General features: G+C 41.8%; 1 protein-coding gene across 2 annotated transcripts in view; it reads left to right on the top strand.

Moving 5' to 3' along the window:
• The window catches only part of GOLM1 (golgi membrane protein 1), a 54586-nt gene extending 39706 nt beyond the window's left edge, over positions 1-14880 (top strand). Inside the window, exons 6-10 of one of the 2 annotated variants that reach the window (XM_082656822.1) lie at positions 137-266; positions 5060-5219; positions 5885-6154; positions 7746-7859; positions 13476-14880. In XM_082656822.1, coding sequence (XP_082512948.1) covers positions 137-266; positions 5060-5219; positions 5885-6154; positions 7746-7859; positions 13476-13486 — 685 coding nt within the window. In that variant the 3' untranslated portion in view covers positions 13487-14880. Of the gene's footprint in view, positions 1-136; positions 267-5059; positions 5220-5884; positions 6155-7745; positions 7860-13175 lie in introns of both variants that reach the window. The other variant, XM_082656823.1, reaches the window with a different exon arrangement.
• The last annotated feature ends 244 nt before the right edge of the window (positions 14881-15124 follow it).

Here is a 15124-nt window from a genome sequence, read left to right as displayed (position 1 = left end):
AAAGTGCGGGAAGCAGGAAAGAGATGAGCTGTGTCTCATGGGGAAGTGGATTCCACTGTCAGAGCAGGGACGGACTTGCTATATAGACGCATCTCTAAATAGCTGTCCTTTCATTTGCTTGCTTTCACCTTCACAGGAACCAGTGCATCAATCAGATGAAAGAGGTGAAGGAGCAGTGTGAAGAGCGAATAGAAGAAGTCACCAAAAAGGGAAATGAGGCTGTAGCTTCCAGAGACCTGAGTGAACAAAAGGACCAAAGCCAGCAGGTAATCCTGGCTTTTTTCTGCCGAGGATCTCCCAAAGGTCTTCCTACCCTCTCTTCAGGCATTTCCTTCCTTCATGTGCTCTCTGACTCGCTCTAGTTCCCTGACACACGACAGCCTGGTCCCGGGACGCAGGGTCTCTGGTGGAGCATGCTGGCCTCCAGACCTGGTCCCCGTGCTCCGGGCCGTAAGGCGATTGCTTCATTTAAAGCTCACAGCCACCCTGGGAGTTGTTGTTGTTGTTTTCTTGTTTGGAGGGCTCTGAGGCCCATGGAGGCAGTTAGAAACTGTCCCAAGGTCACAGTACCCTGTCAGTGATGGAGCTGATCAGAGCGCGTGCTATCAGGCTGCTCGTGAAAGCACAGCCCATGAAAATGCTGCTCACAGCCTTCTGGGGATCTTGGTTTGTTTTAAATACAGCACTTTTATTGAGATATAGTTCACCTACCATATAGTTCACCTATATAGTATTTATAATTCAGTGGGTTTCAGTGTATTCACAAAGTTGTGCAGTCATCATCACAGTCAATTTCAGAACATTTTCGTTACCCCAAAAGAAATCCCATACCCATTAGCTCACTCCCCTTTTACCCCCAGTCTCTGGAGCCTGAGACAACCTCTGATCTATTTTTCTCTGCAGATTTGCCTTATCTGGATATTTCATATCAATGGAATCATACTGGTTTTCACATAGCATAATGCTTTCAGGATTCCTCCATGTTGTAGCACGTATGAGTACTTCCTTTTTATGGCTGAATAGTATTCCATTGTATGACTATACCACATTTTGTTTATTCATTGGTCAGTTGATGGGCATTTGGGTTATTTCACTTTTTGGCTACTGTGAATAATGCTGCTGTGAACATTCATGCACACATTTTTGTGTGAATGTAAGCTTTCATTTCTCTTAGTTATACTGTATACCTAGGAGTAGCATTGCTGGGTCGTATGGTAACTCAACTCTCCTTAATGTATTGAGAAACTGCCATACTGTTTCTGAAAGTGATCGTACTCTTTACATACCTACCAGCAGTTTATGAGGGTACCAGTTTCTTTACATTCTTGCCAACTCTTGTTATTATCCATCTTTTTCACCATAACCATCCTAGTAGGTGTGCATTGGTATCTCATTGTGGTTTTGATTTGCATTTCCCTAATAACTGATGATTTTGAGCATCTTTTCATGTGCTGTATTGGCTGTTGGTATATTCTCTTTGGAGAAATGTCTGTTTGTATCCTTTGTCCATTTTGAAATTGAGTTATTTTTATTATTTAGTTGTAAGAGTTCTTTATATATTCATATAAAGATATTAGTTATATGATTTGCACATATTTTTTCCCATTCTTTGAGTTGTCTTTTCACTTTCTTGATAGTGTTCATTGAAGCACAAAAATGTTTTTAATTTTCATTATGTCTAGTTTATTTTTTCTTTTGTTGCTTTCTTTTGTTGCTTGTTCTGTTGGTATCATGTCTAAAACCGCTTTGCCTAATCCAGCATCCTGAAGATTTATTCCTGTATTTTCTTCTGAGACTTTTTTTTTTTTTCTTTTTTTTTTTTGCGGTACGCGGGCCTCTCACTGTTGTGGCCTCTCCCGTTGTGGAGCACAGGCTCCAGACGTGCAGGCTCAGCGGCCATGGCTCACGGGCCCAGCTGCTGCATGGCATGTGGGATCTTCCCAGACCGGGGCACGAACCCGTGTCCCCTGCATCAGCAGGCAGACTCTCAACCACTGCGCCACCAGGGGAGCCCCTCTTCTGAGACTTTTATACTCGTTAGTATTTAGTTCTTACATTTAGTCCTGTGATTCATTTTGAGTTAATTTAATTTTTGTATATGGTGTGAGCTAATGGTCCAACTTTATTATTTTGTATGTGGATATCCAGTTGTCTCAACACCATTTGTTGAAAAAAAAAAAACACTATTCTTTTCCCCACCGAGTTGCCTTGGCATCCTTGTCAAAAAATCAGTTTACTGTAAATATGAGGGTTTATTTTTAGACTCTCGGTTCTGTTCTGTTGATCTCTTTTTCTGTCCTTATGTCCATACTACACAGTCTTGATTACTGTATCTTTGTAGTAAGCTTTGAAATCAGCAGCTTTAACTGCTCCAACTTTGTTCTTCTTTTTCAAGATTGTTTTAGCTATTCTGCACTGGTTGACTTTCTGTATGGATTTTTGGATCCGCTTGTCAATGTCCTCAACAAAGCCAGGTGGGATTTTGACAGAGATTACATTGTCTGTACGTCAGTTTGGGAAACGTTGCCATCTTAACAACATCCAGTCTTCTGTTGTGTGAATGTGGGATGTCTTTCCACTTAAGTCCTTTAAAAGTCTTTTTGAATAATATTTTTTAATTTTCAGAAGTCTTGCACTTCTTTTGTACAATTTATTTCTAAGTATTTTTTGATGCTGTTATAAATGGAATTGTTTTCTTAATTTCATTTTCGAACTGCTTATTGCTAGTGTGTAGAAATACAATTCATTTTTTATATTGATCTTGTATCTTTCAACCTTGCTGAACTTGTTTATTAGTTTGAATAGTATTTTTTTGATTCCTTAGGATTTTCTGTATTAAGATTATGTCATCTAAAAATAGTTTTACATCTTCCTTTCCGATCTGGATGCCTTTTATTCCTTCTTATTGCTTAATATCCCTGGCTAGACCTCCAGTATAACGTTAAATAGAAGTGGTGAGGATAGACATCTTTGTCTTGTCCTTGATCACAGAGGGAAAGCATTAAGTCTTTCACCATTAAGTCTGATGTTAGCTGTGCAGGCATACCTCATTTTACTGTGCTTCACAGATATTTGTATTTTTTTTACAAATTGAAGGATTGTGGTAACCCGGTGTTGAGCAAATAATATTGGCTCCATGTTTTCCAGTTTGCTCACTTCATGTCTCTGTGTCACATTTTGGTAATTCTCACAATATTTCAACCTTTTTCATTATTACATTTGTTACGGTGATCTGTGATCAGGGGTCTTTGATGTTACTATTGTAACTGTTTTGGCCTTTTTTAAGCAATAAAGTATATTTTAATTAAGGTAGTACATTTTTTGGACATAATGCTATTGCATACTTAATAAACTACAGTATAGTGTAAACATAACTTTTATAGGCACTGGGAAACCAAAAAATTGGCGTTACTCGCTTTATTGCGATATTCACTTTATTGCAGTGGTCTGGAACCAAACCTGCGATGTCTTCAAGGTATGCCTATATATTTTTCATAGATGCACATTATCAAGTTGAGGTAGTTCCCCTCTATTCTTAATTTGTTGAGTGTTTTTATCAAGAAGAGCTGTTGGATTTTGCCATTGTTTTTTCTGCATTGAGATGATCATGTGTTTTTGTCCTTTATGCTATTGACATGGTATTAACATTAATTGATTTTTAGATGTTAAACTAACCTTGCATTGCTGGGAGAAATCCTACTTGGCCATGGTGTATAATCCTTTTGTATGTTGCTTGATTTGATTTGCTAGAACTTTGTTGATGATTTGGGGGTCTATATTCATATTAGGTCTATAGTTTTCTTGTAATGTCTTTCTCTGGCTTTGGTATGAGGGTAATTACTGGGCTCATAGAATGAGTTGGGAAGTATTCTTTCCTCTTCTGTTTTTTGGAAGAGTTTGTGAAGATTTAGAATTAAATGTTTGGTAGAATTCACCAGTGAAGCCATCTGGAACTGGGCTTCTGGGGAGTGGGGATTTTTAAATTACTACTTCAGTCTCTTGTGTTATAAGTCTGCTCAGATTTTCTACTTCTTCTTGACTCAGTTTTGGTAGTGTGTGTCTTCCTAGGAACTTGTCTGTTTCAGCTAAGTTATCAAACTTGTTGGCAAACAATTGTTCTTAGTATTTCCTTATAATAAAACTTTTTTATTTGTGTAAGGTTTGTAGTGTTATCCTCTTTCATTTTTGATTATAGTAATTTGAGGTTTTTTTATTCTCAGTTCATCTAGCTAAAGCATTGTCAATTTCTTTCATCTTTCAAAGAACTAACTTTTGGTTTCATTGATTTTCTTTATTTTCTTTTCCATAAGTCATTAATTCCTGATCTAATCTTTATTATGTGCTTCCTTGCTTTAGGTTCAGTTTGCTCTCCTTTTTCAAGTATCTTAAGGTGAGAGATTAGGTTATTAATTTGAGATATATCTTTTTCCTTAGATAGGCCTGTAAATGTCCCTCTTAGTACTGCTTTAACCGCCTTCCAGAAGTTTGATGTGTTGTGTTTTTCATTTTTCTCTAAGGTATTTTCTCATTTTCCTTGTGATTTCTTTGGCCCATTGGTTATTTAGGAGTATGTTATCTAATTTCCACATATTTGTGAATTTCTCAAAAAATTTCATTCCTGTCGTTGATTTATAATTTCATTCCATGGTGACTGGAGACCATACATTGTATGATTTCAACACTTAAAATCTGTTGAGGTTTGTTTCGTGGCCCAGCATCTGTCTGTCCTGGAGAAGAATGTATTTTGCTCTCGTTGGGTTGGGTGCTCTGCAGGTGACTGTTCAGGTGGTTTGTCATGTTGTTCAAGTCCTCTCTTGCCTTATTGATCTTCTGCTTACTTGTTAATACCTTATTAAAAGGTTTTTCTGGGAGATGTGGACCCAGCCTCAGATCTTCTGCTTTATGCCAGGTGGTAGGGCATGACCGGGGTAGAGTATGGCATTTCTCAGGGTTTCCATGTTCGTATTCATCAGAAGGACGTAGTGGGTCCATTGCATTGCTCAGCGTTGTTGAAGGTTTATGGTCATGGAGCCCCTGGCTGCCTGTGCTCCTGTTTCAGCTCCAAGCCCCCAGTGAGCCCCAGCCCAGGCCGCAGGAAGCAGGCCTGCCCCAGGCAGAGGTGCCACAAGCAAGAGGGAACATGCCCAGCAACAGCGAGCCCCAGACACCAGTCCCCAGTTCTGAGGCGGCTTTGGATTTGAAGAAACAAGGCGAGAAAGGTAAGTGAAGCTTGGCAATGACGCGTTTAAGCCCTCTTCAGGGTCCCGTGCCAATAGAAAGCATAGCAGCGGGTCATGCCCTCCAGTCCACACAAATACACAGGGCAGAGTGTGCTGCTGGCGGCCGGTGGGGACTCGGTAACGGGGCTGCAGGTGGCAGGTGAGTGTCTCTCTGGCACCTGGACTTGGGGCCACGGGCTTTTTCTCTGCCTTACTGATGTCTCACATTGTAAACTAAGTGCCTAGTTCTTTGGCAGCTCTGTAAAGGAAGGTCCAGGCAGAGCCTTTATTCAGGACAGTGGTGGGACTGGGATTAAGGGGACGTGGCTGAGTCCTAGGCAGCTGTCGTTGGCTCCCAAGCACTCGTCTTAAATAGGACGATCAGGTAACGTCAGCAGTGCAGCCTCCTCCACTTGCAGGGTGTCTCTGTGAGCCAGATCACTTAGTCTGAATTTTTTTGCTAAGACATTTCCTCTTCCTGGTGGTTCTGAAGATGAGCTGCGGGCATAGAGAGGCCTGGAGTCTGCTGAGGCCACAAAAGAAATGATCCACCTGCCCCATCGGTCCACAGTCCTTGGGAAGGCTCTGGGAATTGAGTGATACGAGGGTTTCTGGTTTTGTCTTAACTGCTAGTGAGGTCACAGCTAACTATGTTCTGTGCACAGAGGGAACCAAGGAGATGCAGGTCGTCAGCAAGGAGGAGCTTCAGAGGGACAGCCTGGGGCTGTCGAAGGAGCCGGGGCGAGAGCAGAATGTGGAAGAAGACAGACATGTGGGCGGAAAAGGCCGTGGAGAACCCGGAGAACTGGGCCAAACCCCACAGGTGCCAGCTGCCCTGTTGGCAAGCCAGGAGAATCAGGAGATGGAGAGCCCTGAGCGGGACCAGCTCGTCATCCCCGATGGGCAAGAGGAGGAGCGGGATGCCGACGAGGAAGGTGGGTGACATTGTCCACCCGGCACCCGCGTCCTCAGCCTCCTTCCTGACGCAGGATGGGCAGCCATGAAGATTCCCAAACAGCAGGTCACCGTTTGGTGGTTCGTTTTGTCTGTTTTGTATGCGCTGTCCAGCAGGAGGCAGGACAGAAGAGCCGTCACTCCCAGCACTTGGAACTTTTAGAAATAATATTCACAGGGAGCCTAGGGGGCTTTCCAGGTGGAAGACCTTGGGATGGGAGCTGAGCATTGAGCACACATAGGTCTCCTGCCAGGTGGACCCCGCGCCTCACCTTTGTTGCTGCACTTCCTCATGCGGCATCACCAGCGGTGTCTGGCGAGCAGATGGAGGAAGGAGGGACAGAAGGATTGGCTAGACGGAGTTTCACGCACGTTTGAGCCTTGCAGAAAAGTGACGTGGGAATCCCACCTTTCTGGTTTGGTTGACTTTTCTCTTTCTTAAAGAAAAGTGTGGGAAACTGAGATTAGCAGAATATTCTGGGATGTATTTTGGTCCCTGAAAGATGGGGAAAATTTCAATCCTAGCTAAGCCAGGAGTGCTTAGACGGAAGACACCTGTGTTCTGAGCCTGATTGAGTGACAGAAGTTGGGGAATGTACTTATTTGCAGAAGTTACCCTGATTCCATTTAAATCTTAATTTTCACTCAAGCTTCTGACGAGTGTGTTCTCACAAGTTTTCAGTTAAAGAATTGGGGGGAAAAAAGAAAAAGGGAAACTCTGGTGACTGATCAGATTGGTACTCAAATTTCAGACCATTCAGTAGCTGGTCATCAAGTGTAACCGCTACCAGTAGGCCTGAGATACTGCTGGGGCTGTGTGTCACACCTCGTCCTAGGTCAGCGGTAATGGTCTGATCAGTAGAATAAAGCTACAGGGCACGCAGGCCTGGGCTTTGTTTCCACTTCAGGCGGTGAGTGCAGGGAAATAGAACTAGAGCTGCCTTTTCCAGGCATACTTTTTTTAACAAAAGATTTTATTTACCTACCTATATACAGATATAAAATGTTTACATTAAACCCTACGAGTACATTTCTTGAATGCATTCTATCCCGATCTTCTGTTCTGGTTGCTCTTCTCTCCAGGGATGAATGCGGTGATGAATGATCTAATTCTGTGAAAATTTTATCCTTCGGCTCACAGTAGCCACTGCATTTCCTTCTCTCGGGGCAGTGAACCATTCTAAGGAGATGGCTGCCATTAACGAGCAACCCGTAGTTTCCGAAAACAGTGGTTCCTTCCTTTAACCTTGAGTTGATTGTCTCTTTAAAAAACTGGGATTTTGGTTTGGTGAGCTAGTTACCCCGTTTCCAGCCTGGAATATAGCCCTTTATTTAGGGCCGTATTTTGTACAGATTCAGAATTGGAGTGGGGCATACAAAAGTAGAGAACTCCTGCACGGTATTCGCCCTGGAAGCAAGCACATGCGTCCCTCTCATTTCCTGAGAGGAAGCCAAAAGATCTGATTGTTAAACCAGGATTGGGACCATCCCGGTACCTGGGCTCTGGTGCTCCTATGGCATCGAGAGAGAAAACGATGTAGCTTACGTTTTATGACTCTGCTAATTTTATAGGGAGAAACCAGCAAAAACCGGGAGCAGAGGATGACTACAACATGGATGAAAACGAGGCAGAATCTGAAACAGACAAGCAGGCAGCCCTTGCGGGGAATGACAGAAACGGAAATGGTAATTAACGGTGGTGGTGGGGTCATTTCATTCATTTCTGCTTTGTGGTCCTTCACTTTTGCAGTGACTGTACGCCAAATCCCAACAATAATAGTGTAAAGAATCCAGCATTAGAAGACTTTGTTTTCTTCAGAAGCCTTCGAGTGTAGGGGCAGTGGAGGGAGGTGAAGGGTTGAAAAGGCCACGACGAAGACCTGTTAGAAAGTCTGCATATATGATGTGGGGCTCAGGCCCTCAGGAATCAGTGAGGATTTGTCTTCAGTGACATTTAGGGACTTCCCAACAAAATGATAGTTCACTGCTTCGTTACTCCACAGCACCAGTTGAAAAGCCCTGATGCACGCACAGAGCTTCCAGGCAGCTGTTTATAGTAGCACTTTGTGTTATTGTTATTCTGAATTTTTGAGGAGTCCAGGACAGCTGCAGGATGATCAGATTCCAGATCTGTCTGCCTCTTGTGACTGGATTCAGGTTGAACATTTTATAGGTGCAGTTGTGTTCCTCTGGCTTCCCACCAGGAGGCACGGAATGGCAGGTTGATCCTTGGTTAAGGTGGTGCCCACCAGGTCTCTCCGTTGGAAAGGTCCATATTCCCTGTGTAATACATTGTCTAGAGGGGGATGCTTTGAAATAGTGTGGCTTTACCATCCATTGAAAACCGTTGTCTAAATAATAACTCCTCACATTTATTAACTGCCGTTCTTTAAGGACCCCCTCACCCCTGACGTGTACACATGTGAGCGTGCGTGCGCGCGCGCGCGCACACACACACACACACACACACACTCTCACTGACTCTGTCTTCCCCCCTTGTTTTAGTTATCACTGTGGACATAAGGTTTTCTTTTTTGAAATTCGTTTTTCCATCAGACTCTTGGTGTTTCTTTCTGTTTCTAAGAGCTCTTTATATGCTGGGGAGGTTGGCCTTTATCTGTGACTTAAGTTGCAAATACTGCCTGGCAGTGTGTCTTGGTTTTGCTTATGGTTTTTTGCCATGTGAAAGTTTCAAAAATTTTTGTCTTTTCTTTTACTAGATAGTGAGTCATAGTTTTCTCATCTAGACTTGAAAGGAATTCACCCATGTTTTTGTTCAGTATGCGGTCAGATTTTTCTTTTGGTTCCATTGTGAAATAAAACAGATTCACAAAACCACACATAACAAGTGAGTTTTTAGAAGGTAAACACGTTGTAACTGCCCCCTGCCTCCCTGGTCAAGAAATAGAACTTGGGGGGTCCTCCTGAGGCTCCTTCTCTGTTGCTTGTCCTGTCCCAGCACCTTCCCTCCCTGTACCAGAAATGCCTATCCTGACCTTTCCATTCGGCATTTTCTTGAATTTCTTTATGGGTTTATCACTCAAGTGGGCATCCCTGGACACCACAGTTTAGTCTTGCCCGTTTTCTTAAATTTGATATGTCTTTAAGTCTCTGAGTCTCCAGGTTCCCCCTCCATTCCTTTCTCTTTTTGTGTTTACAGTCTGTTCAAGAGCCACAGCTGTTTGACCTGGAATTTCCCACAATCTGGATAGTGTTGATTGTGTATTCATGGTTCGGTGTGGTGTATTCTTCTTTCCTCCCTATTTCCTGCAGATCACCAGCTGATACCTAGGTGGTATTTTAATTCAGCTGTTCCTATTTCATTTGTTAATTGGAATATTTTATAAATAGATGTCAGTGGTATTGTTCATATGGCATAGGCAGGATAAATGCTTCTCCTAAGCACTGGTATTTACTGTGAAATTTACCAATTTTCACAGTAAGGAATTATTTCCTCTCATCTTCTGAAGGTGACCATTTAAAAAATATAAACTTGAGGATTTAAACCTTTCTGACAGGTTTCACTCAGTTGCACTTATTATCCTTTTGGAAGTTCACATTGTCCCATCTTCTTTGGCCAGTGGGGTCTTCCCCACTTTCATCTGAACCTTTTGGTTCTTTTGTCCCTGTCCTGCTCAGCCACTGCTTCACTCCACACAGTGCTTTTTCTCTATGAGGGGCTCTACCTAGGAAGGACCCAGAAAGGAGCCAGTTTCAGGGGGAGCCTCTACCAGCTCCTTTGTCTTTACCATGGACACTCTGTGGTCACTTGCTGTGGGAGTAGCAGAAACACTGCTACTTCCAGCTGCAGTTCTCCCCCTGGCCCAGGTACTTTCTGGTGTAAACCTGTTGGCTCTTAGGGCTTCTGTCGTTCTCAGGTCCATCTGATGCTCCATTGCTTCCCTCTGTTTTCTTTCGATGCCCCTATCTTATGGGTCGCTGTCCGTGGTTTGTTTTTAACCGCTTGTATTTGGGGGGTCTGCAGGACTCCTTGTCATCTAGTTTTGTTCTAAATGTTCTCCAGTTTTTGAGTTTTTAAATTTAGTTGCTTTATGTAGGGACTCTGAGAGATTCAAAAACTACACCACTGTTTCTACCATCTTTCCAGAATCCTCCTCTGCTTTCATATTTTACATTTAGATCTGTTGAATCGTTTCAGATGTATTCAGGTGGATGGCACAAGGTGTGGGTCCAATTTTCGTTTTCCAAAGGTGTTTCCAATTGGCCCAACACCATCTAATTCACCGTCTCAAAGTTAGTGATTTGAGGTGCTACCGTCATCAAACACTAAATTTTTATATGTACTTGGTCCTAATTTTTGGATTTTCTATTTTTGTTCCATTGGTTTGTCTCTTGATTTGCAGTGTACCACATTACTCTTAACAGCTTTTTAAAAAAACATATGTGGCAAGTTGAGTTCCTCTGGAAAATCCCAGCCAACATCTCTTCGAATAATCCATTTTTTTTTTTTTTTTTTTTTTGCGGTACGCAGGCCTCTCACTGCCGTGGCCTCTCCCATTGCGGAGCACAGGCTCCGGACACGCAGGCTCAGTGGCCATGCCTCATGGGCCCAGCCGCTCCACGGCATGTGGGATCTTCCCAGACTGGGGCACGAACCCGTGTCCCCTGCGTCGGCAGGCGGACTCCCAACCACTGCGCCACCAGGGAAGCCCCTTCTTTCATTTTTGATTCCTTTTTTAATTCAGATTAGAAGTATATTAGATCTTCTCAGTCTATTTGTGTCTCTTACCCTCTTTTTCATATTTTGTATTTCTGCCTTTCTGATCTGTGTTGAGAATTATTTCCTCAGAATACCTTCCAGTTCAAAAATTTTTCCTTCAGCTATGCCTTATCTGTTCTTTTTCATTTCTAAACTTTCTACTTGGCCATTCTTTATGGGCCCTTATTCCTTGCTCATGTTTTCAAACATCTTTTATTTCTCTATCAGGGTTGTTTCATATTTTCCAATTGCAATATCTGAAAACTTTGTGGGTGTTTCTATTTTGTTTCTGCAGGCTCTCCTCGATCCCTTGTTTCCTTGTGTTTTGTGCTTCTTAACTGTGAGCTACTGCTTTCCTTGGAACTTTATCTGGGGGAAGTCTTTGAGGACTGAGTCACAGTTGTATTGGATTAGAGGTCGTTTGCCTCTGCCAGTCTCAAGGAGGGTACTACAAACTCACAACCCCTTCAATAAAGTAGATTGTCGCCTTCAGGGTTTTTTTTTTTTTTGGACCACATGGAAAATATGAGTTCTAAGTATATACCTGTACAATCATCTCATGCAGTTAAGAATCCCACACTCCACACACTAGGCTTTCTTTCTGTCCCCCTTTCATTGCAAGTTTATTTCCTATTACCTTTAAGCCAAGGATGTAAACCTTTGGGGTTTCAGCTTTATATAGGCATCGCCTTCTTGACTCTCCACCTTGAGGGGAGCCCTTGTCTTTAGGGCCTGTCCTCCTGCACCTTTTGAAGCTGTGAAGGGAGAAGCCCAGAGTCTACAGGCTTCAGCAGAAGTCCTCAGGGAAAAAGCTGGCATTGATGCTTATTACCTTCAGGAGTTGATACTCCCACTTCAGTTTTGGCCTCAGATTCCTCCTTTTAGTGTCATTCATAGGCAATGCATTTTAATGTTTAATTTAATTAAAAATTTTTTTCACTTTTCATTTTGAAATAATTTAGAGTTAAAAAGAAAAACTAGTAAGAATTTCCATATATCCTCCATCCAGGTCCCCCAAATGTTAACATCTTATGTAACCACAGTACAATTATCAAAATGAAATTAATACTGATATAATGCTGTATCTATAGACATTATTCAAATTTCTTGAATTGTCCAACTAATATCCCTTTTCTGGTCCAAGATCTAATCCAGGATCATACATTGCACTTAGCATTGTACTTAGTGTCTTTTAACCTGGAACCTTCTGTCTTATCATTTATATCATTGATAATTTTTGAAGTGTTCTGGCCAGTTGTTTGGTAGAAAGCTGTTTTAACAATGCATCCTTAAAAAATATCTTTCATATTTTATCCAGCATGTCACTCACTACAGTTGGTTGTTTGGGATTTCTAAAACTGGAAGTCTTAAGTTGATTTTTAAATTATTTTCATAGACTCTTTAATTTTTTTTTTTAATGCAAAAGATGAACACATTAGGAGTCAGAATTTTAAACAGATACAAGTTATATGTGTGACTTTGCAGTGAAGCCTTGGGATCATTCATCCCTTATACCCAGGTGTCCTTGTAAGGATTTGACCTTGTACCTGCTAAGACTTCAAACAAATTGAGGAGTTCGGCAAAGGAAAGGAGCTAAATGTTCTGTCAGCTCTTTTAAGAATTTTAAGTTGAAATCATTTTTAAATTATGTCATCAAGATAGTTTAAGACCCTGCTTGCTCCAGGAAGAATTAGAAGAAAGAGGCATTAGCTCCAACTTTATTAGAGAACTTAAAGCAGTCGTTTATTTAATAAAATTGTCAACGATTTAACGTGCAGTAGTTGTAAATGAGGATCTTGCTTTTAGGTTTTATTTGTGATGTGTCTTTTTACGTCCTTTGTGCATCAAAGGATAGAGTAAGGAGGCTGGAAGCCATGTCTAGACATCAGCTCTGTAATGAGAGCTTTGGCGTCACGAAAGCTGACCTAAGTTGTGAATGGCTTTTAGGAGGCAGTGTGCTTGCAGCTAGAGGTGCAGGAACAGAGATTCAGGCAACCCACAAGGTTCACAATCATGTCAAAAGTTCCATGAGAGTACGTTTTATATTGTCCATTTCACAGGACGTTATTTCACTCTTTTACACAATTATGGAGTTTTTAGATGGTTCAGCTATCTTGTCCTTGATTAGCAGTGCAATTCCAAATTGTAATGTTACTGTGGAAAATATAGTTCTCTTTATGACACAGCTTCTAGACATTTATGTCCAATGGGACCTGCCTGGGCTGGGTTTCTCAAAATGTTTAATACTAGAACATTATGTTGTTGTTGTTTTCCTTTTTTAGTTCTTAACGCTGAAAATCAGAAAGGAGGCACAGTAAATTTACTAGAACAGCGAGAAAAGAGGAATCACACACTCTGAACCAAACTGGAATCACACACTTTGTGTCAGAATTGAACAGAGATCACTACAAAATATTCATGAGGGATTGGATACTGTGAAATGTACTAAGTAAAATATCTAAAGATGATTATTGTGGAGTTTTAGTTTGTATTTACTGTGTAGGAAAATGAGATTGTCTTTGAGACACTTTTGAAGTGTCTGTATTGAGATGTCAAAATTGTCGAAATTTGTTGGCTAATAGGTATTTCATGAGAAGATCAACACCAGCAATAGAACACAGGTTCTCCTTCAAGTACGGCAGCAGTAGTTCTACTGTGGAAGTAACTTCTGACGTGAAGGAGGCCCACCGCACTTGCAGAGCTCCTTGTCCTCAGTCCCCTCTGGAGTCATTCTCTTCTCCACATGCTGTGCTGAGTGACGGGTACCAGCCCCTGTTATTTCTCCTCGGTGGGCACTGAATGATTTTTGGTTTATCTTCTTGTACCCACCTCTGGTTCTGACAATCAGTGGCCTAGAGCACTGAGTGTTAACACAAACATCACTAGCAACGGTGTTAAACAAGTCTAAACACAAAGGTGTTCTGTTCGATAATTTTTTAAAAGATTACTTGTATGATAACCCTTGTCATTAATGTACAAAATGCTTTTAAGTGACTTGTAATTTGAATACTTGTGATGTATACTTGCTTTGCTTAATATGTGTGGGCAAAGCAAAATCTTGTGTAACAAGTCCTTAGACTTTTGTGGATTAGACTTTTGACACATCAGGGGCCAAAGCAGAGCTGTCCCTGGCTGCCTGCGGCAGAACAGTGAGGGCAGCACAGTACTGTGGGGAGAACTGCCTACTTCGCTACTAGAAGAAAAGAAGAGAAAGTTAATGTTGAAAGATATATATACATCATTACAAATTTGGAGAGATTAGAAAGTCAAGAGCAATGCAATAGTTGTTTGTGTCAGTTTACATTTAGCATGTGGTAAAGGACTATCACAAAACTGATTTAAAAATCGAAAGTTAATCTGAAAACGACTAATCATAATTTACATTAATAGTGACGTCAGGTTTGACTCGAGTTGGTTCTTAAGGTAAATAGACTCTTGCCGGGCTTGTGAATGACTGGCAAAGTCACACTAATGACCTTTAGTGAGGCTCTCTAAAGGGTAGGTGGGTGGTGATGCTTATTAAAATACATTTTGAGTCATGGGATTCGAGATGCAGGGGCCTCAGGTCATTGGACATAACTAACTCCCTTGTTTACAGAGAAGAAACTGGGGCCCGGAGGAGTTCTGAAGCTTCTCCAGGCCAGCAGCCCGTGAGCTGGAGTGCCTGCGTCCCGGCCAGCTGTGGACTCCGGGTGCCACTGGCAGTCACCGAGGGCAGGTCCTGGTTTGCATTCAGGTTAAGATGTCCAGCTCGAATGCTGTGTGATATTCTCCTACCTAATCCCTAAGATTAAACTTTCTACCCAGAAAAGGCAACTGAAGAAGGGTATGAAAGTAGCTTTATGAATCTAAGTCCTTGTGCAGCCTCCCTCTGTGTCTTAGTCTTAGGGTTGATATTCTCTCTTGCTTAGCCTTTATTCATCTCATGTTTAATCAGTGTGCCTAGAGTTGCAGAGAAATAAAATACTGTTAGTTCAACTTTTAAAACTGCTTTCAGTTTTCCCTTCATCCCCTGTTGGATCCCTAAGGAAATCAGCTTGTAAACTGTGGATTAAGCATGGTGGTTTGCCTTATAAATTCAACCTTTCGTGGAATGAGATGTCATTGTAAATTTAAAAAACCATGATTTCATCTCCTGTACAGAGGCACCAAAGGGCCATTTGTTCAGGAGGTGTGTACTCTAGCTATTTCTTCAAGCAGTCATGCTTTATTACTGTTGACTTCTCTTAGG

The sequence above is a fragment of the Grampus griseus genome (assembly GCF_964374135.1).
Source record: "Grampus griseus genome assembly, chromosome: 6".
In the NCBI taxonomy this organism is placed as follows: domain Eukaryota; kingdom Metazoa; phylum Chordata; class Mammalia; order Artiodactyla; family Delphinidae; genus Grampus; species Grampus griseus.
This window is presented reverse-complemented; position numbering and strand designations above follow the sequence as displayed.